General features: G+C 38.7%; 1 protein-coding gene across 2 annotated transcripts in view; it reads left to right on the forward strand.

Annotated features, from left to right (window-relative positions):
- Nucleotides 1-4,224: 4,224 nt before the first annotated feature.
- Nucleotides 4,225-26,408, forward strand: part of LOC139147643 (phospholipid-transporting ATPase ABCA3-like) — a 36,086-nt gene continuing 13,902 nt past the window's right edge. The window contains exons 1-20 of one of the 2 annotated variants that reach the window (XM_070718788.1): nucleotides 4,225-4,392; nucleotides 4,629-4,841; nucleotides 8,443-8,516; nucleotides 9,085-9,125; nucleotides 10,872-11,060; nucleotides 11,742-11,861; nucleotides 12,968-13,109; nucleotides 14,014-14,131; nucleotides 14,414-14,524; nucleotides 16,548-16,691; nucleotides 17,345-17,547; nucleotides 17,867-18,067; nucleotides 19,860-19,986; nucleotides 21,250-21,348; nucleotides 22,118-22,399; nucleotides 22,683-22,801; nucleotides 23,079-23,225; nucleotides 23,598-23,687; nucleotides 23,880-24,064; nucleotides 25,551-25,907. In XM_070718788.1, the coding sequence (XP_070574889.1) occupies nucleotides 4,785-4,841; nucleotides 8,443-8,516; nucleotides 9,085-9,125; nucleotides 10,872-11,060; nucleotides 11,742-11,861; nucleotides 12,968-13,109; nucleotides 14,014-14,131; nucleotides 14,414-14,524; nucleotides 16,548-16,691; nucleotides 17,345-17,547; nucleotides 17,867-18,067; nucleotides 19,860-19,986; nucleotides 21,250-21,348; nucleotides 22,118-22,399; nucleotides 22,683-22,801; nucleotides 23,079-23,225; nucleotides 23,598-23,687; nucleotides 23,880-24,064; nucleotides 25,551-25,907 (2,806 nt within the window). In that variant the 5' untranslated portion in view covers nucleotides 4,225-4,392; nucleotides 4,629-4,784. Of the gene's footprint in view, nucleotides 4,393-4,628; nucleotides 4,842-8,442; nucleotides 8,517-9,084; nucleotides 9,126-10,871; nucleotides 11,061-11,741; nucleotides 11,862-12,967; nucleotides 13,110-14,013; nucleotides 14,132-14,413; nucleotides 14,525-16,547; nucleotides 16,692-17,344; nucleotides 17,548-17,866; nucleotides 18,068-19,670; nucleotides 19,795-19,859; nucleotides 19,987-21,249; nucleotides 21,349-22,117; nucleotides 22,400-22,682; nucleotides 22,802-23,078; nucleotides 23,226-23,597; nucleotides 23,688-23,879; nucleotides 24,065-25,550; nucleotides 25,908-26,408 lie in introns of both variants that reach the window. The other variant, XM_070718789.1, reaches the window with a different exon arrangement.

Below are 26,408 nucleotides of genomic sequence, written 5' to 3' on the forward strand. Positions count from 1 at the left end.
CATTGTGGCAACTACGTAATTGCTTTCTAAGGCAGCCATATGATTGCAAAGAGAGGCTTTTGACAACATAAGTGAGGCTTTCCTTTTATCAAAAAGATATTTTGGACAAGAATAAAGATTTGTTCCTGGTCTTCGACTTTTTGCAAAAGTGGTTTGGTGATACTGTTTCTCCTTTGCGCAACTATTATTGTTTTCATCATAACAGTTTGTCGGAGCGAAGAGGAAACAACCCACACACCTAGTCCATTAATTTTAATGATACAATATCCGTAATTATTGGCTTGTTTATTAACTGTTTGTTGCAGATACTATATTGAGGACTGCATTGATCATGTCTGAAAAGATTAAAAAAAACAGTATGCACAGATTTTAAAGTGATACAGGCAGTGACCAGAAATCGCAAATCTACTTTTTTGGCCTTCTAGAGCTTTTACTTGTACATAGTACCAGTATGTGCCATATGACGTAATTTATGATGTTAGTATTGCTGTACAGTGTGTGTTTAGTGTGCCTTGGTGTTAAAAGTCTGCTTTCAAATATTTGTATTTTGCTCTGCCACCATAAAATATCCAACGCAATGTATCACCCTCAGCTGTTTTTTAAACCCAAGCAACGTCTTGATGTCAACCTTATCCCAGAAAAACGAAGTGCCCATCGTTTCAATGTAGGAAAAAAGTTTTTGGTTTTTTTTCATGCTCCCAGAATCTATTTATGCATCCTTGTAAACATTGTGTGAAGCACATTTGACGGATGTACTGTTATCATTATCAATAAAGCAAATGTGTTGTTGCATATCTGTGTATTGAATGTTCCGTCTTTCAAAGAGTTGCTGGAGATTACTTTTACTCAGAGAGAGAGAGAGAGAGAGAGAGAGATCTAACTGTCAAATGATCTGCAATTGATCAGGCTGCAACTTCAAAATCAGCGCACTTCACGTAATAGTTTTGCAGTGTTCACAAATTTCTGGCTTTATAACAGAAAACTGCTTGGGGTAAAGCGTATCAAAAGTTTTAATGATATTAGTTGACACTTCCTGCAATCAATTATTGGTATTCCTATCTCAACGTTAATTTACCAATGAAACAAAAGCAATTGCCATGGGTCATCTCTGCAAAAGAGGATGGTATAAGGGAGAGCAAAAAGCTGGGAAATAAGGCAACAGTACAGACCTCTAGCTCCCAACAAGCGAGAGAGAAGGATATGACAATCTTGCCTATGGAGTACTCTCGTCACTGTACAGAGTCAAAAGTGGTGATTCGATAGAAAGTCAACAGATAATTGCACTTGTAATGCGGGCTGACATCATGATGATAAGTGCACTGCGGCCTTGCAACGAAGAAAGAATTCAGAAACCAAAAATAACGCATGCATATGTTTTAATCAGGAAAGATAATTCAGAGCGTTTGAACTATTTTTCGGGATAATTGCTGGTGATGACACGTGCAGGAAAACTGTAATCATATTTGCTTTCCGTCATATCATCTCTTTGAATAAAAAAAGCTTATTGGTTAATCAGTGAAATGGTACAGTGCCTGTCCGAAAGGTGTATCGCAAATCTCAGTACTCGTCTTTCCGATTTGCCCTGTCTATTTGCCAGGACACGATAATTAAGCGTCAATTGTAACTTTTTCGGCGCTACTGGTATACGCATGTCCTCAAAAAAACTCAGGGTATTTCACTATATGTGACCATCCTTACATGTAGATAGTTCCGTCTTGTTTGTGATAACCGAATGAAATTGCCGAGACTTCAGTTTCTGTGTCTTTACACCGTTGGTTTGCAGAAGACATGACATCAGTAGAGAGATATGAACATCGGTGATAAATCAAACATCATCATTTTAGATCTCTTCGCCGGTATGCACCTTTTTTGGACTCATTCAAATTCTTTCTTTTGAAATTAAGTTTTCTCAGTTGGTTTTTCCTTAAAAATTAAAAAACAAAGGTAAGTTGTCTCAGAGAGCGGCGGCACCTTCAGATTTGAGTATAATTTTACCAAAACGTCGATGGCTTTACTCTCAAATTCCAACGCTATCCATTGCCAGTCTACGTCTTGTGTGGACACACATATTAGTGTAGGAAGTTTTCAACTGGAAAAAGTCGCTATCTATATCTTTTTCATATTATTTCGGTTGTTTTACTTTCATGTGAGAAGTTACTTATACTGTTCTGTTTACTGAAACTTGTTGAATTATCAGTCGCCGGAACTCTATTCACATATTGCATACACATAACTCGTAAAATATGTTGATTTACCATAGATTACGTCATCCTAGTATTTATTGTTATATCTACAAGCAGGGAGGGAGTAGAGATGTGGCTAACAATACAGCATGGTTCAGTAAGCAGGACAACATGAATAAATGCTTACATGAACCACAGATTGCCGGAGATAGCGATTTTAATTTTGTGAATAGCGATAATTTTTTTCGTCGAAATAAAACAAATTATTGGCCATTTGAGTTTAACACGATTGGAACTAATTTGGGATAATTGGATCTTCATATTTTTCAAATTTCTCAAAAATGTTAGGTTTCCTATGGCTGAATGTTGCAATATTACAAATTACTCATAAAAACAAGTGTATAACTTAAAAAGAAAAGCAGATGAGCTTACATTTGCAGATAAAACAGACATTACTTCACCATCCAATTATCCCAAATTAGTTCCAATCGTGTTGTTTCTGTTAATCTTTAAATTTAATTTGAGGCAATTTTCTCATGGTTTTCGACAATCGACATGTCCGATTGACTGCGATAGAGAACATTTTAAATCCCCCTTGCTTGGAGAATAAAGGAATGTATGTTTATTAATAACCCTTTCATCACCATGGTTTGGCCCAAACCCTTTGTTGTCAATGGTGATGGTGGACCTATTTACAGGGAATTGGGGGAAAGGAAGGTTAAGGTTTTCGTTTTATGAGGTGCACATTACTCTAAAATCTGCTCACGGAGTTGGTCGCACCGCCGCCTCAATGTTACTGTATACTTATAAAGGCAAACAATGCATGGAGGCTATACTGTGTATTGAAAATGTGATAACAACTTTAAGCATAAACATATCGTCCAAGATAACAAGATACAACTCAAATGGTTCGGTTGTATTGCATCTATTTTGCCCATAACCAACTTCGTCAATACCATCCACAATCATAATTTCTTTCTGTCATATATCGCAAAGTGATATCTGTTTTGTTCGATTCCGCCATATTCCCCAGACTCAGTCTCACGCTTAACATATATGCTGGGAAACGCAATGGCATTTCATATCAAGAAAGTATCCAGAAAAACACAAACGTCATCATTTGTCGCACATAGTACACTCGCTTTTTTTTCAAAACTGACCCACAAAGTCAAATTGTTCTTCTAAAGTTAAATATGATCAAATTCGCCTGTGTCCATTCGGTGAAAAATGGATGACGGTCCTTCGGCACTTAACGATGACCGTGAACGCTGCCTGGAATGCTTCTGAGAATTTTTTGATAGTTTTTTATAGTTTTTTTTAAATAATTTTTTGCTCTCTGGCTTACATCCCATTTGACCAGAGTGAAAATGTGAAGTACGCTATTCAATTCAAAGATTGCGTTTCTAATTCTAGTGAAGATAATTTCTAGGAAACAAGAAGGGAAAATGCAAATGAATGAGATGATCCGAGTTACTTCGTGGGTATCTCATGCATTCAAAACCTGGCAACGTCAACGAGGACACAATATTGTCAGTAGGGATACATACCGTATTAGCATGTTGATCACGGACTCCCGTGGCTTAGTACGTGCCAAACGTGGACGTGGACTTTGAATTCGATGTATTTTACAGCGAGCTCGTCTTGATGTCTAGAATAATGTCACGATGACACGGATTTATCTCTGCCGGTTACTCATTAACTGATGACATTTTTAGACAATGACGGCGCTATTTACATTAATAGACCGATGTATCTTTGGTTAAAGAGTTGGAGTGTATCGCCCAAACTCAAAAGTCACGGACCGTGATCAGACATAAATATACATCATGGCTGTTTTCTTATTATTTGTAAATATTTGATACACAGTAAAACACATTGTATAATGACTTCCCTGGATGGTGTTCCACGGCTGAATCTCCTATCGCTACCTGACACTCATCCCAATTATAGTTAATCAGCGACAGAAAAAGGCTAGGTATACGGAATTCAAACAATGGTTAATAATTAAAAATATCTGATCTATCAAAGACCATCTCCTTCCGTGTGTCGTAACGTTTGTCGGATTGTTAGAGAGAAGATGGCCGCCACAAAAATAAGTTGACGCATACTTTCATTCGGACTGGGAGTGTTGGTTCATTGAATGAGCGTGTATATATAGGTAACACGAAGTTGGAAAGTTCGGCAAATTCAGCGAGTCTTCGAAAGAAGGGTAAGGGAACTGATCGCAATGGATCTTCCTGATTTCTGAATCAACTGGTGCCAGTCGGTATCTTGTACTGTCATGTCTATAAGCTGCCGGCTAGTTCAAGTGTAATGACAAGGCACTTCGGGTGGATTTTTGGACCTATTTGCTGTGTTATATTTTGAATAGTCTAGTTGGTTTCCAGAGTTTATATCAAACCCGCCTTTCAACAAACGCCTGATTTTGTTCTTTCGCAAATATAGGCAACCACACAGTTTTCGCAACAAAAGGGAATCGACAGAAGCCGAGTTACGTTGCATAGGGACCGGCTGGAGGAAACAAAGGTCGTGTTACATTTATTTTGCCGGCCCACCTGACCCTGAAGAGCCTAGCTAACAGCACACAAGGCTTACATCATCATGGGTGTCAGATCACGCCAGTTTAATTGGCTAGTATGGAAAAATTTCATTTTACAGGTAAGGTACCGACCTCACTCATTTTGAATGAAATGTTGTGCGGTTTCATATGTTCTAAGTTTAAATAAATTACTACAGAAAAATCTTTCAATGGTCGTCGCTGTCACCCATATTAGTCTATGCTATTAGTAAATAACATCCTATATCTATTACCATTATGTATATAGTCTTTCAGTCTATTCATACTCTATTCTTCCTAAAGTGACACCAAGCTATTCCTATCTATTCATCCCTTATGTGTACATACGTTTCTAGTATTCATGACTATGATTTGCTGATCAAATTCGTTTCATTACCCCTCAGTTCAAATATGTCTTTGTCTCTCGGTCTGTGTCTCCAACTCATTATTTTTTTTAATTTTGTCTCTGCCTGATAGTCTTCACTATCCCTCTGTCCCTGTTCTCTGTTCCTTTCTGCCGTTTGTCTGTCTGTGTGTCTGATGTGTCTGCCTGCCTGTACCCACCTCTATTTCTCTGTCGGTTCAGTGAAAAGGCTTGCTTCCTTCTCCTTCTCTCTCTCTCTCTCTCTCTCTCTCTCTCTCTCTCTCTCTCTCTCTCTCTCTCTCTCTCTCTCTCTCTCTCCTCTCTCTCTCTCTCTCTCTCACGTTTTCCAATATTTTAATTGAAAATAGGGAAGGCAAGTGTAACTTCCTGTATTCAATCAGCGATGTCTACGGATCGATAATAAACAAAATGGTAGAAAAAATCAATAATAAACGGATAACAATTCAGTTTATACTCATCTATTAACAGTCAGGTGCAGCCAACGAACAATTCACTTTTAAAAAGGTCCTTACTATGATAACATATATTGTGCATGACAAATAATGTGACCTGATTAATTTTAAGTCAAGAGGGTAATTAATTAGCTGTTCATAATTTGCCCTCCCACAGAAAATTTTTCGACTTACCCTCCAACACTCAAACTTCATTTTTACCCACTCCCCACTTATTTTTGCCTGTTTCCCCTCCCCGCTGTGAATTTTTGAAGCTCCCTCGCCCTGTGGCGAAAAAAACTTGCCAATTTCCCCTGCCCTGGAAACAATTCCCCTCAAAAAGTTTTCGGCCAAGCCCTGTCCCCAGGACAATTAACCGATATCCGCCCTGCCCCACAAAAAAACTAAAATTTGCTCCCCTACCACCTAAAAACATGTCCCCTGCCCTAGCAAAATTAAAATTTCCCCTGCCCTAAAAAATTGCTCCTGGAATAGCTTTTTCGATGAATAGTTCCGTTGGCTGCACCTGATCTGTACTCTTTTGCATCACATTTCGTGCGTCAGGGACCACTGAGAGAGAGAGAGAGAGAGAGAGAGAGAGGAGAGAGAGAGAGAGAGAGAGAGAGAGAGAGAGAGAGAGAGAGAGAGAGAGAGAGAGAGAGAGAGTGAGAGTGTGTGTGTGTATAGATTGTTAGGTTCCCATCAAATAAACCAAATAAAACTTCAGAAACTGTCATTTATAAGTCAGATACCAAGTAACTAGCACACAATAGGGTAGTTCTTGCCTCCTTTTGAAGTATGATGAACATATACATCCGTTATACACATATTGAACCCAACAAACCATCACAAATATACAATACGTGACAGGTGGAAATAGAACTTAGTCTGTTATTTACGATGCAAATAGACACACCTTGAAGACACGGTCATTGTAGAGAAGGGAAAGGCTTGTAGGAACTTACTTTGAACATATTATTATAGACAGACAATCGTGTAGCCAACGGATACAGAATCCGAATTCCTCGTCAGAGTTTAAATGTGTCGGCGGGCATGGCGTGTTCGAAACACGTTGAATTTTAATAAATGACATTTTTACGAAGATTTTTGCAGTACACCTCACAACGTCCAAAATTGCCTCATTTCCCAGCGTTTACATGGGCTGACAGTCATGACGATATTTCTATGAGACTTGAACTGATATGTTCCTTTTGCATAAAAACGGGTTGTTTGCAAATTTTGCGTTAATCACAGTGAGCATTTTTGTAACTCCTTCCTAATTTCGCCCTCTGCTATTCTCTATCTCGCTCCCCTGTCTGTCTGTCTGTCTGTCTGTCTGTCTGTCTGTCGTCTCTGTCTCTCTCTCTTCCCCCCTGAAAAAAATGGGAAGAAAAAATAGAGCAATTTGCTAACCTAATTATCGCTTTAATCCGCATTTTAACTACAACTATAAATCCAGAGAGTTACACTGCAATTTGATAGATTTAACCCAAGTAAAAGCTCGTACCTCGATTAATACGTTCATTAATCTACTATTAATTAAAATGTATTTTTGGCGAAAAACGAAACAAAACAAAAGAAAAAGCAAAACACAGTACGCGTTCGGAATTTTACGTATTGCTATATGAACAGACCGGTTATGTACATCATTGGCTGATTTAAAATTGTCTTAGGTAGCGATTTTGGTGGGGTCAGTGACTTGTGGCAGATGGTATAATATCCTCACAAAGATCGGGTTTAAAGTCTCTCCTTAAAGAAAATAAGCAATAAATAAATCCGAATGCCCGTCAATCATAAAAAGCTCGGGCTGTTGACTAGATAACCATCGGGGTATCGATTAGGGGCTCAAACTCACATCTATGTTTGAAGGGAAATCTGAAAGACTAACTTTCCTGTTAAGTAGTTTTTTGACCAAAACATTAATTTGAAAATTACATTTGTTCTATTAAGGTCATGTTTCTATCAAGTGATGATACTGTTGTTTCGATGTGTAAGAAACAAATCGTTAATGATAACATAAGCCAGGTGATGTGGGTAGGGGTGAACGAACTTTTCAGAGGTCAACCCTGGCGTTATGGAACGACTCATCAGTATCTCATCACGTGGTCGCAGACGTACACGTAGTTTACCTTTTAATATACTCAGCCACAGAAACTGTATTTTGTGAGTGACTTTTGACCTAGCCGTGATGTTAATTCCCACTCGCAGGATAAAAATGTCTCTGTCTCTGTCTCGTCTGTCTATCTGTCTCTGTCTCTGCCTCTGTCTCTCTCTCTCTCTCTCTCTCTCTCTCTCTCTCTCTCTCTCTCTCTCTCTCTCTCTCTCTCTCTCTCTCTCTCTCTCTCTGACTTTGTCCCATGCGTCACTCCATTTGTCTTTTTGTCCGCGTTGGTCTCCCTGTCTCTCATTCTTCTCTGTCTGAAATCCTCCACTTTGATGGAGAATGCAAACCAGATTCTATGACTGGAATGATACAAAACTGCGTCTTCGACCAATTCTTAATAAATGTTTTGTCTAAGACTTGGCTAATGTATGTTTCACTTCGATGAAACGTTGATAACGACATCCAAATAAACAGGCATGAGAAAGATCAACGTCCGAGACCTGCAGTGACACTGCACAAAATTCAGCTATCTAGGCCCTACTCTGAGTCGCGAGTATTAACAGAAAACCGAGGGCCGTGTTAACATCCAATGACTTCGATAAAGTTCACTTAAAATAATTGAAAAAAGTACCTTTTGAAGCAATGTTCAAGTAACATGAAATGCTATATTTGTGATATACTCTTAAAGGTCAGACATTCCAAAATGTAACATGAAATGCTGTTTGTGATAATGAAGGTCAGACATCCCCAAATGTAACTTTTGATCATATGTTCTTGAACAGATTCGTCGCCCTATTGGCACAGGCTTCGAAATTCTCGTGCCCTTAGCGTTGGTGGCTCTGCTCGTAGTTGCAAGGTAGGTAACAGGAATCCTTTTCATAATGACGTTGGGTGTAACAGGACTATATGTATTTGTGTTCTCTCGGGGATAGATATTCAACCTTTTACAACACTCTCTTGGTCGTTACCACTTGTGGGGTTCATTTTGAAGCTCATGGAAGTAAATACATTTTTCACCTGCTTATTTTTCTGAAAATCGAAAATTTTTTTTTTCCTATAGAGTTAAGACAGGGATGGCGGCCATTTTTTATTTCAAGTGTCGCTCAATATTGGGCAGTTTGCTTCTCTAGTAACAAATTGTGCATGTTGACTCCTGATTTTGATTTCCAAAGGGAATGGTTTGAAGTTTCCTTCCGGAGGGTTTTATTAAAAGTTCAAGTCTTTCAATTTCGAGGCGCGTACACACTTTTACTGCAAACCTGCCTCGGTTTGTGTCATCAAAGTTCATTACTGTGCAGCAGTAAAAGTGTTCTGTTGAGAAATTTTGAACAATTTTTCATAAAAGAAATTAAATGATATGCTTGTTCCGATGGCATGTGACAGGGAAATATAAAACTTTATTGCTCGACTGTTGCTTACTACAGGGTTGGCCTGGAGACAACGTTCGACCAGGACATGTGTTTTGGTAAGTGTTGCTCTTTCAATGACCATATTTCAGACTGTCTCCTCTCTCTTTGTTTTCCTTTCAAGGATATGGTAATTTATTACCTTGTATGGATTAGATTATTTGGTTTGCTTCATCGTCGTTATGCAAATTTGAATGTTTCAACAACAAACCTCTGAGCTGCGTTGAAATATGATTTACGAGGTACATTGTTGTATGATATGAACGGAACATCATGTGGTTAATTAAGATTACATCTCCGGCAAACTCGTATTGTACTGAAAAAGAGTCTTCCAGGGAGTTATTTGTGGTTCCGCTTTTATCGAAAAACAACGTTGATACGTAATGGCAAGTGTCTGTTTTATGCTGGTGCTGCAAAATTGCTAGCACAACTTGCCTGTAAGTTCCTTTGAAGGGCCAGATAAAATATTCACTTTTTTCTTTTATCCTTGCTGTAAGTTTTGTTCTGTGTTCTGTACCGGCTTTCATTCACTCGTTCTCATATGTCGGCGACGTTTAAATTGACTTCAAGTTTAGAGTGCGTGAAATTTTCGACAAAATTTGCCAGAGAGAAAAACACTGCAGATGTTTGTTAAAGTTCATAGTCGCAAATATGACGATATACGTAATCTCGAATTCTGCGATCAGAATCTTGATGAAAATTGCATATACCGGGAGCAAATTAATCTCGTGTAAAATTTCCACAGTTCAGCAATTTTGTGACTTTTGATTCCAAATCTCGAAAATGTTACCAGGAAACGTCCATGGAAGTTTTAAAAAGGTGGACAAATAATCGCTCGAGCGCGTAATCCGGACTTTGCGGGGATATTGATGAGCGGATCGGATGAGATTGTCCAAGGTGTGTCGGCAAACGCGAAGTCGGTGACGTATGTTCGTACTGTGGGAGAAGTGGCATTTGGGAGCGGCGTGGACTTTGAACGCCCTTTTGCAAAGTCACCGAACCCTTGACAAGCTGCCCTATAAAATGGGCACTTCTGACTGACAACCAGACACTTATTAGATTAGTCAATAACGATCGTCAAGTCAGTGGTCGGATGGATTGTAGACGCCATGGAATTTGTCCCCATAGAAACGTGGCGCGTTGACATGAAATCATCACGGCTCTCATGATTTTAGCTGCTTCAAAGTGTACTCGCGATGATGATGTCACTGGTGTGGTTATCCTGTTCAATAATTAAGTTCTGACATTGTGGAGGGGAAGTCAAGAGCTTATCTTCCTCATTGATAATGAAAATGCCAATGATATTAAAAACAAACACACAAAACAAAATGCGACTGAAGTAACTTCTCTCAAATTTCCACAAGCTAATTCTGCAGAAGAAAATTTTCGAAAGCAAATGAATATAAAACTGAACGTTATCAAGAACTGTGATCTGTTTATGCTAGATACGATGTTAAAAAATTTCTTCAATACTAGACGGTTATTCAAACGGACTGTCAATATTACAAATTTCAGTCAATACCGCCTGTTTGGAAGTGTTAGTTCTTAAGCATTTCAAAATTCCAAAGTCATATATATTTTGCAGCTTTCTCACCATAACCATCCGCAGTACAGCTGTGTTTCAGTCTGGTTTGGAAATCGTTTGTGTTTAAGTGCAGAGCAGGGGAAATGAAACAAAACGATACAGTTATTTCAACTGACGCGCTTGATGATGCGCCCCTTGATGGCATTTTTTTCAAATCAGCGATTAGCACCAACATGTAATCTTGACTAACTTTTCCCCTACTGTTTTGTATTTATTCCAGCCACTTATGAGCCTACATCCTTTAGAACGGACGAAGATTTCCGAGAATTCCCGATAGCTTTACCTCCCTTGCCAACCGGACTGCCGTTCCCCGCCCCTAGCGACCGTCCAGATCTTCCCTTCGATGAACTCATTTGCAACCTGACGAGCAATTGCGGTGAACTGGCATGGTATCCGCAAACAGAGCTCAGTAAGTTTATCGACCTCCCCATCCGAAATTGGACGACAGCCTGTTCCCTGATTTAAATAATCTCATGAGTAGAGTGTTCAGTGCGCCCTCATCGATGTATATAGAGTGCATGCTCAGGGCGCCCTCAGCAATATATGAAATATTGTCGGAGCACTAATTTCACGTGTCTGATACTTTGGATAGGCCCTGCACACGTTGATATGTAATCTTTGGTTTCCTAAATAAATAAATTTATTAATTTATGCAAAGAGTTTTGATGGAGATTGTTCGAGTATGTCAATCAACCGATAACGAGTCATTGAGAATATTCGTCGGCCTAAATCTTTCATATGTTCTACTCGCCTTATGGAGAATACCAACATGTTCAGAAACCCTTCCATCGCTATTCTAATCGGGGAATGACCAGTTTTCGCTTGACTTAAAATAGTTCTAGAGAGCAACTCCTGGGAAAACACTTTATATCAAAAAGAAGCCAAAATGCACGAAATAGACAGTACAATATTGTTGATAAGCAATGTATTTGCATATTTTATAGCGAGATAAGAGTTGTGTATGTAAGCCAGATTAATTTTTGTGTTCCCTAGACCATTCGGAAGAGTATTGCTATAACATACATGAAAGGTTGTGCGGTAAAACAATTGAGAAAACATTTATTTACAATATTTTTGCACTATTTGACAGCGACACGGCTCATGCTCGACGTGTCGAGAATCATGCAACTGTCTTTAACGGAGCTTGTCTTCGAATCAGAAGAGGATATGGTCAAAATCATCGCGGAGGACTACGAAAAATTTTATGCAGGTAGGCTTGCTGCTGAACAAATAACTATGAATTCAGCGCTTTTGGCATGTCCATCTTTATCTTAAGAAACACGAAGCAAATTCAAAGTACATGAATATGCCTCTGCCATTAAGGCCAAATTAAATAATAGGTTTGTTTCTGGTCATTGACATGTGGCAAACTTGAAATGATGCGGTGACGCGAATTTTTTTTTTCAATTTTTTTTTATTTTTTGGTGGAATTTGGTACATTTTCCCCTTGTTTCCATAGGGGCAAATGAAAAACAGGAAAAAAAGAGTTGACGCGCAAACTTTGAAGTGATGCGCGCGCTGACCAGAAACAAATTATTTTTTTTTTTGGCCTAAGAATGAAAAGTCAAAGGTCAACAAGGAATTAATGGACAAGAGAAGCAACTGACAGTTATTTCACCGATATATGAAATCCACAACCACTGCCAATCTAGTGAACTCATTGAGTTTTGTTATCGAGTTTTCCGTAACATTGTTAACAATTTACTTTCTTTTTCATTTTGGGACGGAATTCGAGAAAAGCTTTCATAGAGCGTACAACACGGAATGATACTTGAACTCTTCGAAATCTGAACATTAATGTTTTTGCATTTATGTTTCTTTGATGCAGTTCACCTGTCTAGGCCAAGTCTCGTAACCCCCTCCCCCTAGCCTCGTAACTATGTCACGTGAAATGCCGGGAAATGCCGTGTTGCATATTCGTAGAATTGAGTAGCAGGACTGTGGACTAAGAAGATTATTCTCTTTATCTTTATATGTCACCAAAAACATGTTGACACACCAATATACACTGCAACAGATATTTTATCTGTTGACAAGAGTGCATATTCAATTGGATATTGATTATTTCCAGTCAAGACATCAAATCAAAGTTAAGAACAACTACAACAAGTAATTGTATTTATCAATGTACATGTAAGATATGTAAAAAAAATCATGCTAGTAGGAAATGTTCGAAAACATTAATTAAGCATCCATAAGCATGAATACAGATAGTTACCTCTCTCTCTCTCTCTCTCTCTCTCTCTCTCTCTCTCTCTCTCTCTCTCTCTCTCTCTCTCTCTCTCTCTCTCTCTCTCTCTCTCTCTCTCTCTTCAGCCGTTGTCTTCGACTTCCCTGCCAACGACAGCGCACTGCCTCTCATTACACCGTATCGCATACGGATATCGTCGGAGTTGTCGGCCTGGTTTACCGGTCTCACCTACCCCTACTACATTCTAACGGTACCATTGCCGTTGAAGTAAGTCATTCCGCCAGTGGTTGTATTAATACATATCATAGTTCTTCGAGTAAGTGTGTGAACGGAACGCTTGTGTAGGTGTAGAACAGTTTTTGCAGGCTTTCAGAGACATCTTAGCCCGCTGATAATGGTATACACCAGTGTCCTTACATTAAGTAGCTTGAGTGTCGGTTCTCTGTAACATCATTGGGACTATTTATGGGGTATATGGCTATAAAAAGGCGGAAGAATTATGCTGGTTTTACCTTTCTTTGTTTTTTTAATTATGAAGTGTTTATATAATGGTGAATAGACAGTAATCAGATTTTTTGTTTGCCATGAGTAGTTTGTATGAACTTCAACAGTACATTTCATTGAACCCACTGATTGTGTGCATTTGATGTGATTAAAATCGAATAGATTGCTCTGGTGTGGCACATACTGATTTCCCCTTGTTCAAGTTATAATGTACAGGTATTGTAGAAAATTCGATGCACTGTTGAAGTATAAAGAGTGTCAGCATGGATAGACTGTTGGAAGTTCTTGGAACTGTGCTATAAATTACTGTACGAATTCTCCAAAAAGACGTGCAGCGGACTTTCGTGGTCTGATGTGGCCTTGTTTCTCTTTGTGTAATATGACTGTAATAATCAGACCAATACTTTCATTGTTACTCAAAAGGAGGCTTGGACATTATATTATATATCCAGAAATGTTATTTAAGTTGACGAGTTACACTCCTGAGAGCGTCGGATGTTGAAAACAGGTTCTTATCTGTATGCGCATCTATGGCTTGACTGAAACACGCCACCAACGTCCAAACACTGATCAACCATCGTCAGTATTTCAATTCATCCACAATTGTCGAGAGAATATAACATGTAACATATACGTAACTGCTGACTTTTTTTACCACTTTCTCCAGTGCTTATGACGACCGTTTTCTGGAACTTCAGCATGCTATAGACTACACCATCATGGAATTTCAGAGCGAACAGCACGGCACGCCCGAGAAAATGTTCGGACTGCGTAGGGAAGTTCAGGTACTGTTACGTTATATCGAATGGGTGCGCTTCGGAGAGACTGTCAATGGCATGTTTAATATAGTTATAGTATACATTATATATGATATTGAAATATATTACGGAAGTTAATTTTTCTTCTTTTAGTTATTTTATGTATTTGTTTGCATAATTTGTGAATCAAATTTTATTCTTATCATCCCTTTATGACTTTAACATAAACTTTCTAAGGGAAAATATGGACCATAATCGATAGTTCTGACCACATACTTGTTCAAACTGTCTTTTGTATGTTTATTTCAGAGATTTCCGTATCCGCAATGGAGGGTTGAGACATTCCTCTCGAGTATGCAGTTTTTGATGCCTATAATTATGTGTTTGTCACTTATTTACTCCGCTGGATCCATCACTAAGGTAATGATTGCCTCTTCATATCAGTCTTTGTCAACCACAAAACGAATTCACACCGTTCACACGGTAGGTTTATGACACAAATTTTAAAAAACAACGAAGAAAAACTTATAGAAATCCGGTCACGACATGCAACATGCGACCTGCGACTTCAAAACTGCGACCTGCGTCCTGCGAGTTTGAAACATGCGACCTGCGACTTCGGCATTTAGACCTAGGTGTAACCTGCGACTTCACAACAGCGACCTGCGTCCTGCGTGTTTGTCAAACTGCGACCTGCGACTTCACAACTGCGACATGCGACAACAACACGTAACGTTTCATGGTGTTTTCCTCAGTATTAGATTGGAGGCGTCTTGCGTGAACTTTAATCCTTTGAGCGACAAAGTCTATTTTTGTCCCCTTTATATAATAAACCCCTGTCAATTTTTCTCCAATTTTTGCAAGAATTTTGGGAAAAACCTGTAGCCAATGAAATGTGATGTCGATTTGGTCCAAAATTATCAAAAAATTACAGAAAATTCATACAATTGGTATAATTTTGCACTAAAATTTTGGTTGGAGAAAATTACAGCGCAAATTACAGCGCTCAAAGGGTAAAACGTGGAAAGGAGATTTAACGTTCAACACCGATCAATAAATAAGCCATTGCTTTCGCTTTGGTAAATCGTTCACCAAGTCTGGCAAAACTCAATTCATGTACACACCAGTTCACTCATTTTCATCTGGAGAGATAATTTTATGACGGAAATATTGACAGTCCGTGTTAATGCATGGAAAATAATGTGCTACGTGATAGGCATTTATATGTTTATATTATAATTTCAAATTATTGTAGATATTCTTCGTCTGCCTTACCTCGCTTCTTTCCTTATGTTATCGACAAACCTTTTGATTTTTAGATATCTCTGGTATTTATCCTCATTTCACTGTGGTATAACCATCTAGCTGTCTGTTTAATTCATCAGTTGTCCCCCCCCCTGTATCATAACTGCGTCAGTGTCATTGCAAACATTAGAATTTTCAGTTATTGTCGTTTATTTTCTAACATTTCCAGTTTTGTTCCAATTCTCCAGTGATTGATCATCGGATGTTGCCATCTTTTCGTCTAATTTCATTTTTACTTTTTCGTCAAAAAATCGAATTGATCCAACTTTTGTACAGTTGGAAAAATAAAAATATTCTTACTGGTTTACTTCGGACTACATTTGTCTACACAAATAACATATGCAAAGTAAAGCAGTTGAAATAATACTGATATTGACAGAAGTGCAATCCAAACATAATTGCTAACCATGAATAGCCAGTGACCGACTTTCTTTATAGATAACGCGAGTTAAAACTGTAAAACAGGACATCATTAAACCCTCCTACAATCCTATTTTCAGTGTTTAAGCCCAATATGTACATACTATAATATGTACATAATATTTTGTGTGTGTATATAGTATTTTAGATCATGTGGGCAGAAAAATTCCAGAAACTAACTCTGATGTAGACGTTTAAAACCCTATTGCTATTGCATTATTCAGATCAGTTTGTCTTTCGTAAGAAGGAAAATAAATTTGTGCTCTTCGTTTGTGGAATTCTCTACCGTCACGCCTTCGTGCACTTCTATCGCTGGTTGAATTCTTTCGCTTGCCGATTTTTGCGTAGGCCAGCGGTGCGAAAATTATGCTCTGGTCGCGAGAATGCGGTAAACCGGCTGTTTTAATACAGTGCAATGGTGTCCCTCGTGTGTTTCAGGCTCGTGTTCAGAGCAATGGTGCGAATATAAATCAAGACTGATGTCGCAGTTTGACAAACACGCAGGACGCAGGTCGCTGTTGTGAAGTCGCAGGTTACACCTTGGTCTAAATGCCGAAGTCGCAGGTCGTATGTTTCAAACTCGCAGGACGCAGGTCGCAGTTTTGAAGTCGCAGGTCGCATGTCGCATGTCGTGACCGGATTTCCATAAAAACTAGTTCTTTTACAGATATAAGCATTAATATCCGTCTCTTCCCTGTTGTAACCATGGCTACCACAGGAATTGGTTCTCGAAAAAGAAACCCGGATGAAAGAGAGTATGAAGATGATGGGATTATCTAATTGGTTACACTGGTCAGCTTGGTTTGTGAAATGTTTCCTCTTTCTAATGATTTCCGGTTTCGTCATGTCTATCTTTCTGAAGGTGAGCGCCCTCACGAGCAGCTTTGGGCTGCGTTCTTTCCTTTCTGTTTTTACCCGTATTTATTTCACTCGGAAAATCTTGACTTCACAAAGTTGCGAAAGAGAGTATTTTGTGTTTGAGAAGTCGATGTGTGCGAGAGTTTACTGAGTTCAAGATTACGTTTTGTACCAGAATTGCTTGCGCCTACGAAATTGTCGACTATTTCGCGATCCAGTCTTACAAGCTGTTTGAAAGCTTGTTCATTTCTGTTCGACATGTTCCATTCGACATTTTGTCATACTTGCAGAAAATTTAGAACCTCACAAAAAGAATTGCGTCTATATAGAAAATTTTGAAGTTTGAAAACGCAAATAGTGTTCAACATGACCCCTTTACGTACGACGTCTGCACCTAAGCTTGGATGGGCCAAGTCTAAAGTTATCCATCAAAATGAGAAATATTTCAAAATACGTGGTATGATACCGGTAAACAACTCTTGTCGAAAGTCTCCCCCTACGTAAAAATCATGAAGATTGCAAAAGCGAAATGACTGAACTGTTTCAAACATCACCGACCCAAAACAGTGCGTGCGAGGTTTCTCGAAAATATGCATTCTTTTCCCTGCGTAATTACTAGTTTGATATCGACCGGCATTTCGATCATTCTGCCTGCAGGCTGGCGAGGTGTTCCGATACAGTGACTACGGCTGCACGCTGTTGTTACTGGTACTCTGGATTACGGCCGGTATAATGTGGAACTTCGCCATCAGTGTCCTCTTCTCAAAGGCCAAGATCGCCATGGTCGTTGCCATCATATTCTGGTATCTCAACTACGTCTGCGTTGAGTTTCTCCTTATAGATTACTTCGGAATCCCGACGTAAGTTAAATCGTATACACCACTTTGACAAGCTGTTGCAGAGGAACGTTGGAAATTTTCATTCAAAAGTCGTCGATCGTTGTATTACAGACTATAGTTCAGTAACCTTTCATAGCTGGCCTACTGCTTTGTCTAATTTATATGGAGACTTTCCTTTTCCTCAACTGCTATGATTGAATGCGTGCATTTGTTCGCAAACTTATCAATATGAGAAGGTTGAAGGGGTCATTTAAGTAGATATTGAGCAATTTGTTTCTTGTATTATCAGATACAGAAAACCATCCTAATTGTAAAAATAATCTTTTCCACCATCGCCTAGGAACGAAAAGATAGCAGCCTGTCTGCTTCACAACACGTGCCTCGGCGTGGCCATACAAACTATTTCCCGATTGGAAAGCCTGCATGTCGGTATGACGTGGCAGACCTTGATGGCTACACCAGCAGAAGGTTATGACGTACCAATAGCTGCTGTCTACGTCATGTTTTGCGTAGACTGCATCGTATATGGTCTTTTCGCATGGTGAGACAACATAACTTCTTTATCTTCGTTCATGGCAACCGTTACCAATTCTCTTTGAACAATTATATCTATGACTCTCAGAATATGGGACGGTAAATAGGACAGTGTAATGTCTAGGGAAATCATATTTCTAAAATCTCTCATTTCAGGTGTCTTTCAAGGTCTTATCTGGATCTCATTTAACTCCCTAATTAGAAACCTAGAAATTGTGTTCCAGCCGATGAACGTTGGGTGGGGGAGACCAAAACGATGTTCATTCCAACTTTCTAACAATATCCACATTATGAGTGGTGATTTTGCAGCATTAAATAAACTGAATGGTCACCGTATCTTGTCATGCCAATTCCACATGACTCATGCAAACAAAACAAACGCAAACACACACAAATATGTATGTATGTATGTATGTATGTAAGTATGTATGTATGTATGTATGTATGTATGTATGAATATGAATAATCGTTTATTCAGTATATATAAGGCCAATGGCCTTTTAAATACAAAACAAAATACAAGTCTGCATTTGACCATCTTGGTATTTGGGGAGGAATTTATCTAGGTTTGTATGTATGTATGTATGTATGTATGTATGTATGTATGTATGTATGTATGTATGTATGTATGTATGTATGTATGTATGTATGTATGTATGTATGTATGTATGTATGTATGTATGTATGTATGTATGTATGTATGTATGTATGTATGTATGTATGTATGTGTGTGTGTATGTGTGTGTGTGTATGTATGTATGTATGTGTGTGTGTGTGTATGTATGTATGTATGTATGTATGTATGTATGTATGTATGTATGTATGTATGTATGTATGTATGTATGTATGTATGTATATGTATGTATGTATGTGTGTATGTATGTATGTATGTATGTATGTATGTATGTATGTATGTATGTATGTATATGTATGTATGTATGGGTGTATGGGTGTATGTATGTATGGGTGTATGTATGTATGTATGTATGTATGTATGTATGTATGTATGTATGTATGTATGTATGTGTGTGTATGTATGTATGTATGTATGTATGTATGTATGTATGTATGTATGTATGTATGTATGTATGTATGTATGTGTGTGGTGTGTGCGTGCGTGCGTGTGTATGTATGTATGTATGTATGTATGTATGTATGTATGTATGTATGTATGTATGTATGTATGTATATGTATGTATGTATGTATGTATGTATGTATGTATGTATGTATGTATGTATGTATGTATGTATGTATGTATGTATGTATGTATGTATGTATGCATGCATGCATGCATGCATGCATGCATGCATGCATGTATGTATGTATGTATGTATGTATGTATGTATGTATGTATGTATGTATGTATGTATGTATACGTACGTGAGTATGTATGTATGTATGTGTGTGTGTGTGTATGTATGTATGTATGTATGTATGTATGTATGTATGTATGTATGTATGTATGTATGTATGTATGTATGTATGTATGTATGTATGTATGTATGTATGTATGTATGTACATTTTTATTTAGATCGTGCCTGGTGAAAATTAGAATAACCTTTTACCCCTTCAATTTCTCACGTCTCTTTCTCTTTCTCCACCATGAAGGTATGTCGAGGCTGTATTTCCTGGCGAATATGGCATACCAAAGCCGTTCTATTTTCCATTCCAGAAGTCATACTGGTTTGGCCCCGATCCAAACGATGCCAAATCGACTAAGTCAATAGATGAGGTACACTAGTTTTCATAGAAAAAAACCATCATAATCGTTCATGTTTCCATCTGGGTGGCTTTCAGGTACATAGAGGCTGTATTTCCCGGTGAATACGGTATACCAAAGCCGGTCTACTTTCCATTTACGAAGTCTTACTGGTTTGGTCAAACCGCCTATACCGTAAATTCTGTCACACCAGAAATTGTGGAGGTCAGGGTTTCATTTTTACTTCGTTTAGAATTGGTCAACGCTCATGACTTTTCACTTCTTTTGTTAAATCTCTTGGCGGCTCATTAATCAAATACCTTTGTGTACCATTCTCACCACTGCAAAAGAACTTTTTAACAAGACCAGTGCTCAAGCACTTCCATGAACTCAGAAAACCATGCCCAAATCGCAACACTATCATCAAAGCATGCATCAGTAGCCAAGTGAACGTGTCAGCAAGTGAGTTATTTAGAGAATTACAACACATATGATTGGCTAGATAAAACCCACGCATGAGCAGAACAAATGTTTCATCCCCGCGCATGCTCAGAATAATTAAAAAAAACTCATAAGACTTTCAATATGCCCAATTATTAAACAATCCTTGCTTACTTCATTGCTTGCTTGCATGTTCTAGTTATTCGCATAACTTCATTTTTGTTTGCTGTGATATATATTCCATGTTTGTAGCCGGAAAGCCTGAGCGAGGAGATGAATGCTTGCCTAACATAACAATGCTGGATCATCCATCAAAACAATGTATATTGTACTAAATTGTTCGTTGCTAATACCAAGCAGGACCTTTTATAGCTTAAAATTCTGAGTCAGGAAATGCTTACTGTACACATCACGAAACCAAGTTCAGAAGTTTCCAAAAAGACAAAGTGCTTATTTTCTTTAAGGAAGTATGCGCCTCGAAAGTCAAAAACTTATACCTTTTGTCATTACTTTCCCAAATGAAACTTTCAACCATTCTCTTACCAAAGGAAGATAAAAAAACCAAGCGTCACCGTGCAAAATTTGTGACCAGAGAAACAAATTACCCGACATTCACCAATGTTTCAAATTCAAAATGGCCGCCATCTCTGTGTTAACTCTATGGGGAAAAATAAAATTTTCGATTTTCGAAAAAGTCAGACAACTAATTTTTTTTTTACTCTTAGTGCTTTAAAATGAGCCCACAAGTGGTAGATCGGAAAGAATCGTAAAAATTTGACAGTAAGATTGTTGTCCCCGAGGCGCATTCTACCTTAAATGAACTTTCGAGTTCGTGAGAATACGATATATTGTACAGCGAACTATACAACACATAAGATAATACAGGACTTTGTAATTTTCACAGCTAGTTTTCACAGAGATGTATTCACATCACAGTTATTGAACATGTTGTAGAGCAATATAATGACAGCAGGGCAGATAGCTATTGACTGGAATTGATGTGAGCAGCATACTCTCTGTCGACTACATTCATGTTATCCCCTACAGATGGAGCTGGGTGACGATCCATCGGTTCAGAATCACGAGCCTGATCCAGTGGGCATGAAAGCCGGCATTACCATTCAAAATCTACGCAAAGTCTTCGAGGTAAGTGATTGGATGCTTGGCTTGTAATTATGTAAAAATCCACCGATAGCGAAACCTGTTGCTCCTCATCGAGCAGGATCGAACTTTATAGACGCCAGTGAAACGCAAAATTTGAACTCAAATGACTTAATATTCAGTTTTCCAGGGATAGTTGTTACGCAGAAAATACATTATAAATGATTAAACAGATGACAAATACCGAAATATAAGTCATTGTACAGTTTCATTTAGGGCAGTTCTGTCCTTGCAAATGATAGACTTAAACGTTTACTCAACCTTTCCTCACGCAAATGTTCAATCATTTTCTTTCAAAATCAAGGACCAAAGTGGGGGTCACCGTGCAAATTTTGGACCAGACAAACAAGTAACAGTTACCGAAATTCAGAATGGCCGCCATCCCTGTGTTTACTCTGTCGGAAAAACTAAAACGACAATAAACTGGTGAAAATTGTATTGACCTCATGAGCTTCAAAATGAGCCCCTATAAGTGGTAGACCTAAAAAGTATTGTAAAAGTTTGGATGTCCGAATGTGTGTCCCCGAGGTGCATCCTACCTGAAATAGTTGTGCTGTCTTCATGCTGTCGTATAAATGTGTAATTTATTGTAGTAGACTTTAGTTGGGGTTTATTTTTTGCCTTTTAATAGTCGTGAATGATGTTTAAAGAATGATTCTCAATCCAACTTTTGTGAAAACGTTACTTCCAAATTAGAATTCCAAGTAAAATTTCACAGAAGATTTTCCTTTGTCATCAATTATTGCCTTCCCAGAGTTCCGTCGGCACGAAAGTGGCAGTGGATAACCTTACACTGAACATGTTTGAAGACCAAATCACCTCCCTCCTCGGGCACAACGGAGCCGGCAAGACGACGACGATGTCTATGCTGACGGGTCTCTTTCCGCCGACGGCCGGCACGGCACGGGTCAACGGCTTCGACATCGTGACAGATATGGACAGCATACGACAGAGCCTCGGCCTGTGCCCCCAGCATAACATTCTCTTCGACCGCTTAACGGTGAAGGAACACCTGAAGTTCTTCCTCGGATTGAAGGTTAGGTCGTTGAACATTTCTTTCCTCCTGTGTAGCAAAATCGTTATCAAGGCCGTCGTTCATGATAATGCTCATCTCACTTTGAAGACATGTTGTGGTATAACATTGACACGTGACGCAAACCATGACAGAAAGCTTAAGGAGAAAATGTAAGGAATCGTCAAATATTTATTTTTCAACAAGGCCATGCAAGAGAAGGTCAATTTACATGTTTGGATAATATGCATATTATATTGTCTGCATGAGCTGATTCGCTGACTGGTTAAAAACACCTGCCTTACAGGGAATTGTTGGCGAAGAAGCCGAAGCCTATTGCACAGATATGATCAATGATCTTAAACTGGTTGACAAGACAAATAGTCAAAGTAGCCAACTGTCTGGCGGCATGAAACGAAAACTCAGGTAAGATTTCAAGACTTGCTAGCTCAATATTTCATCAAACTGTGGTTGTGCTAAGATCAAAAGTGTATCGCTTCGACTTAATGATGGCAATGATGAATATAGACTATAATATTTTCAAAATTGTATATTTATAATAAAATATCCATTTATCATATAACGCGTGTTTACTACTATAGTAGCGTATCGGCGTAGCACCCGTGATATTGCTTTTTAAATAGTCTGCTATCACAAGTGACAATAATCGCATAACAACTGTCTATAAATATCCCTCTACAAGTGTTGGCATCGCGCTGATTGGTCGGCCCAAAGTGGTACTTCTGGACGAACCGACATCTGGTATGGACCCATACGCCAGGAGGTCAACGTGGGACCTGCTTTTGAAACACAAACACGGAAAGACGTTTATCCTAACCACACACTCCATGTAAGCGGACAAACTGTAGACATCTAATTCCACTTCGGACATTTTTTGTGTACAGGTCATTTGGCGTTTAATGTTTTGCATGTGAAAGCTCTTTATCCATTGCACTTTGAAGATACCATGACTACTGATTCGTTCCAAGCAATGTTTCCTCATGCTGGTTATTTCTTCTTAAAGGGGCAGACCTCAATCCTTGGTTCTCGCATTAGTCGTTGTAGACATTGAGTATTTACATGGTGACGGCCCTTTGTTTTTTTGTTTGAAATTTTCAATTCGCTGTTAGATAAGCCAGATAAATGACTTGCCCCTTTAATATCTTCTCCATGCTTTCCCAATGGCCAATTTTACTCGTCTGTCTTTTTTCTTCGTTTTCAGGGATGAAGCAGACCTCCTTGGAGATCGCATCGCCATCATGGCAAGAGGCAACCTCATCTGCAGTGGCTCATCGCTATTCTTGAAGAACAAGTAAGCTTTCTCATTATCCCTGGGTTGTGAAATAGTAATACGCGAGGCGAAATGAACGAACTACAGGCATATTCCTGTCGGAGATATTTTCCAATGAGAATTAATTATAAGACAGTGTACTACAGCATCCAACATTTTCTTTTGTATTGACTGTTTGTGATGGTCTCGTCCATCCCTGTACTTCCTTTCCAGGTACGGCGTTGGTTACCACCTTGTTCTGGTGAAACAACCTGACTGTAACGTCGGAGAGGTCGATAACCGAATCCATTCCTTCGTGCCCAAGGCGGAATTGACGTCTGAATCTGGTGCTGAATTGTCTTACACGCTGCCACGGGAGAACACGTCCGTTTTCACGAGTATGTGCAAATACTTAGAAGGTGAGAAAATCACAGATGCAGGTTTGTAACTTCTAAGGGCTTTCTAACTGAAACTGCCCCTTTTCCCACTAGCCAACACTTATTCTATATTGAATTGCCAGCAGATCCCCGTTACACACAGAAAAACTAGTAAAACTACCATCACAAGAATATAATGAGAATGTAATTACTCTTTCTCATGAACGCGTTGTACATCTTACAGCCACACAGGCTACGCATATTTTGACTTCACTGTTTTAATTACGGGTGTCGATTTTTAGCTCCGCTGTCAGAGACGCGGAGCTTATCCGATAGGCTGATTGTCCGTCGTTGTCCGTCCGTCCGTCCGTCCGTCAACAATGGTCTTCTTCTCTGAAACCGCAAGTCAGATTTCTTTGAAATTTGGTATGGAGGTTCATAGGAGTGACCTCACTCAAGTTTGTTCAAATTGTGGTGAAATTTGCATAATTGTATTTTTGGGGCAATTTTTCCTGTCTTTGGTCAAGAAATCTTCTCTGAAACTTCAAGTCAGATTAATTTGAAACTTGGTATAGAGGTTCCTAGAGGTAACCTCAGTCAAGTTTGTTCAAATTGTGGTGAAATTTGCATAATTGTATTTTTGGGGCAATTTTTCCTGTTTTTGGTATAAAAATCATCTTCTCTGAAAGCGCATGTCGGATGATTTAAAACTTGGTATTGAGGTTCCTAGGGGTGATCTCCATCAATTTGTTCAAATTGTGGTGAAATTTGCAGAATTTTTTTAGGCAAATTTTGCTGTTTTTTGGTCAAAAAATTTGTTTCTCAAAAAGTACTCATCTGATTGCTTTGAAATTTGGTATACAGGTTTCTATAGATGAAGTAAATTATATTTATTGAAATTATGATGAAATCTGCAATTTTGAATTTTTTGGGCAATTTTAGCCATTTTTGGTCAAAACATATGTTTCTCAAAAAGTACTGGTCTAACAGCTTTGAAATTTGGTATACAGGTTTCTATAGATGAACTAAATTTGATCTTTTGAAGTCATAATGAAATCTGCAATTTTTTTTTTGGGGGGGGGAGGCAATTGTTGCCATTTTTGGTCAGAAGATTTTATTCTCAAAAAACTACTCATCTGATAGCTTTGGTTGACATGTTCTTAGGGATGATCCGATGTGATATATTCAAAGTATGATGAAATCTTCAATTGTGTATTTTTGCAGCTATTTTAGCCACTTTTTTCTGGCCACTGCATTGAGCTATCAAAGATTTCCACCTTCTTCATCAACATGTGTCAAAAATAGTTATTCTCTACATAAACACAGCGGAGCTATATCGGCGCTAGGTCGCTTGTATAAAGATTGCGCCGGTTTATGAAACACAGCCACAATATTTTTGTCAATTCACCATTATTTTTGTGGTTTAAGGTGTAACATCGAAGCATCATCAATCAAACTTATAGTACGTTCTCCACACTTCATTATTATTACATCACATGTTTTATAAGCATAATTTTATTCGATCCAGATAACCGCAGGGATCTCGGAATTGCAAGTTTTGGAATATCGGTGACAACGCTGGAAGAGGTCTTCCTAAAAGTCGATCAGCTGGCCGAGGAAGAGGCCGAGGACTTCGACCCTCTCATGATGGAGATGGACGGGAAGGACAACTTCGCCATGGATGGTGGCGCTGTTTCCAACGGAGAGATCCCCGAGACCAAGGAGGGAGGGCGCGCCCACCTCGAAAAAGACATCCTCCCCGACGAGATGGACACGGAAAAGGGTGATTTCCACGCCAATGGTAAAGCAAATGGAAGCACGGCCAATATTCTTAGGCCTGACGAAACTGAAGTAAATATGGACCAAAATGCTTATGAACAAGAAGGTTAGTAGATGTTTGAGATTGTGAATTATATACACCTACATGCGGGCCGAAGTTAATCGGACGAAGCCCCGGGCAACTGTACTTCATCAGACTGTCACGGTTGCTGAAATGTAACAGAAACCTGCCCGTCACATAATGCTTACTCACACTGTATGACAGACAACACTGAAGATCTTTTGAAATATTGTGATGACAAGTTTCCATGGTAACCTTAGCCAACGTCACGATAAAATCACAATCAACAAACACCACCATCAAGAACGTCATCATAAACACCATTGTTGTCGTCGTCACCAACCACCACCACCATCACCACTATCATCATCATCATCATCATCATCATCATCATCATCATCATCATTCTAATCATCATCATCATCATCATCATCACCAACACCACTAACGTAATCATCATGATCATGATCATCATCATGATCATAATCATCATAATACCACCACTAATGGAACCACAATGTTCATCCCCACGAGCATCATCATTAT

This window comes from Ptychodera flava, chromosome 13 (genome assembly GCF_041260155.1).
Source record: "Ptychodera flava strain L36383 chromosome 13, AS_Pfla_20210202, whole genome shotgun sequence".
In the NCBI taxonomy this organism is placed as follows: Eukaryota; Metazoa; Hemichordata; class Enteropneusta; family Ptychoderidae; genus Ptychodera; species Ptychodera flava.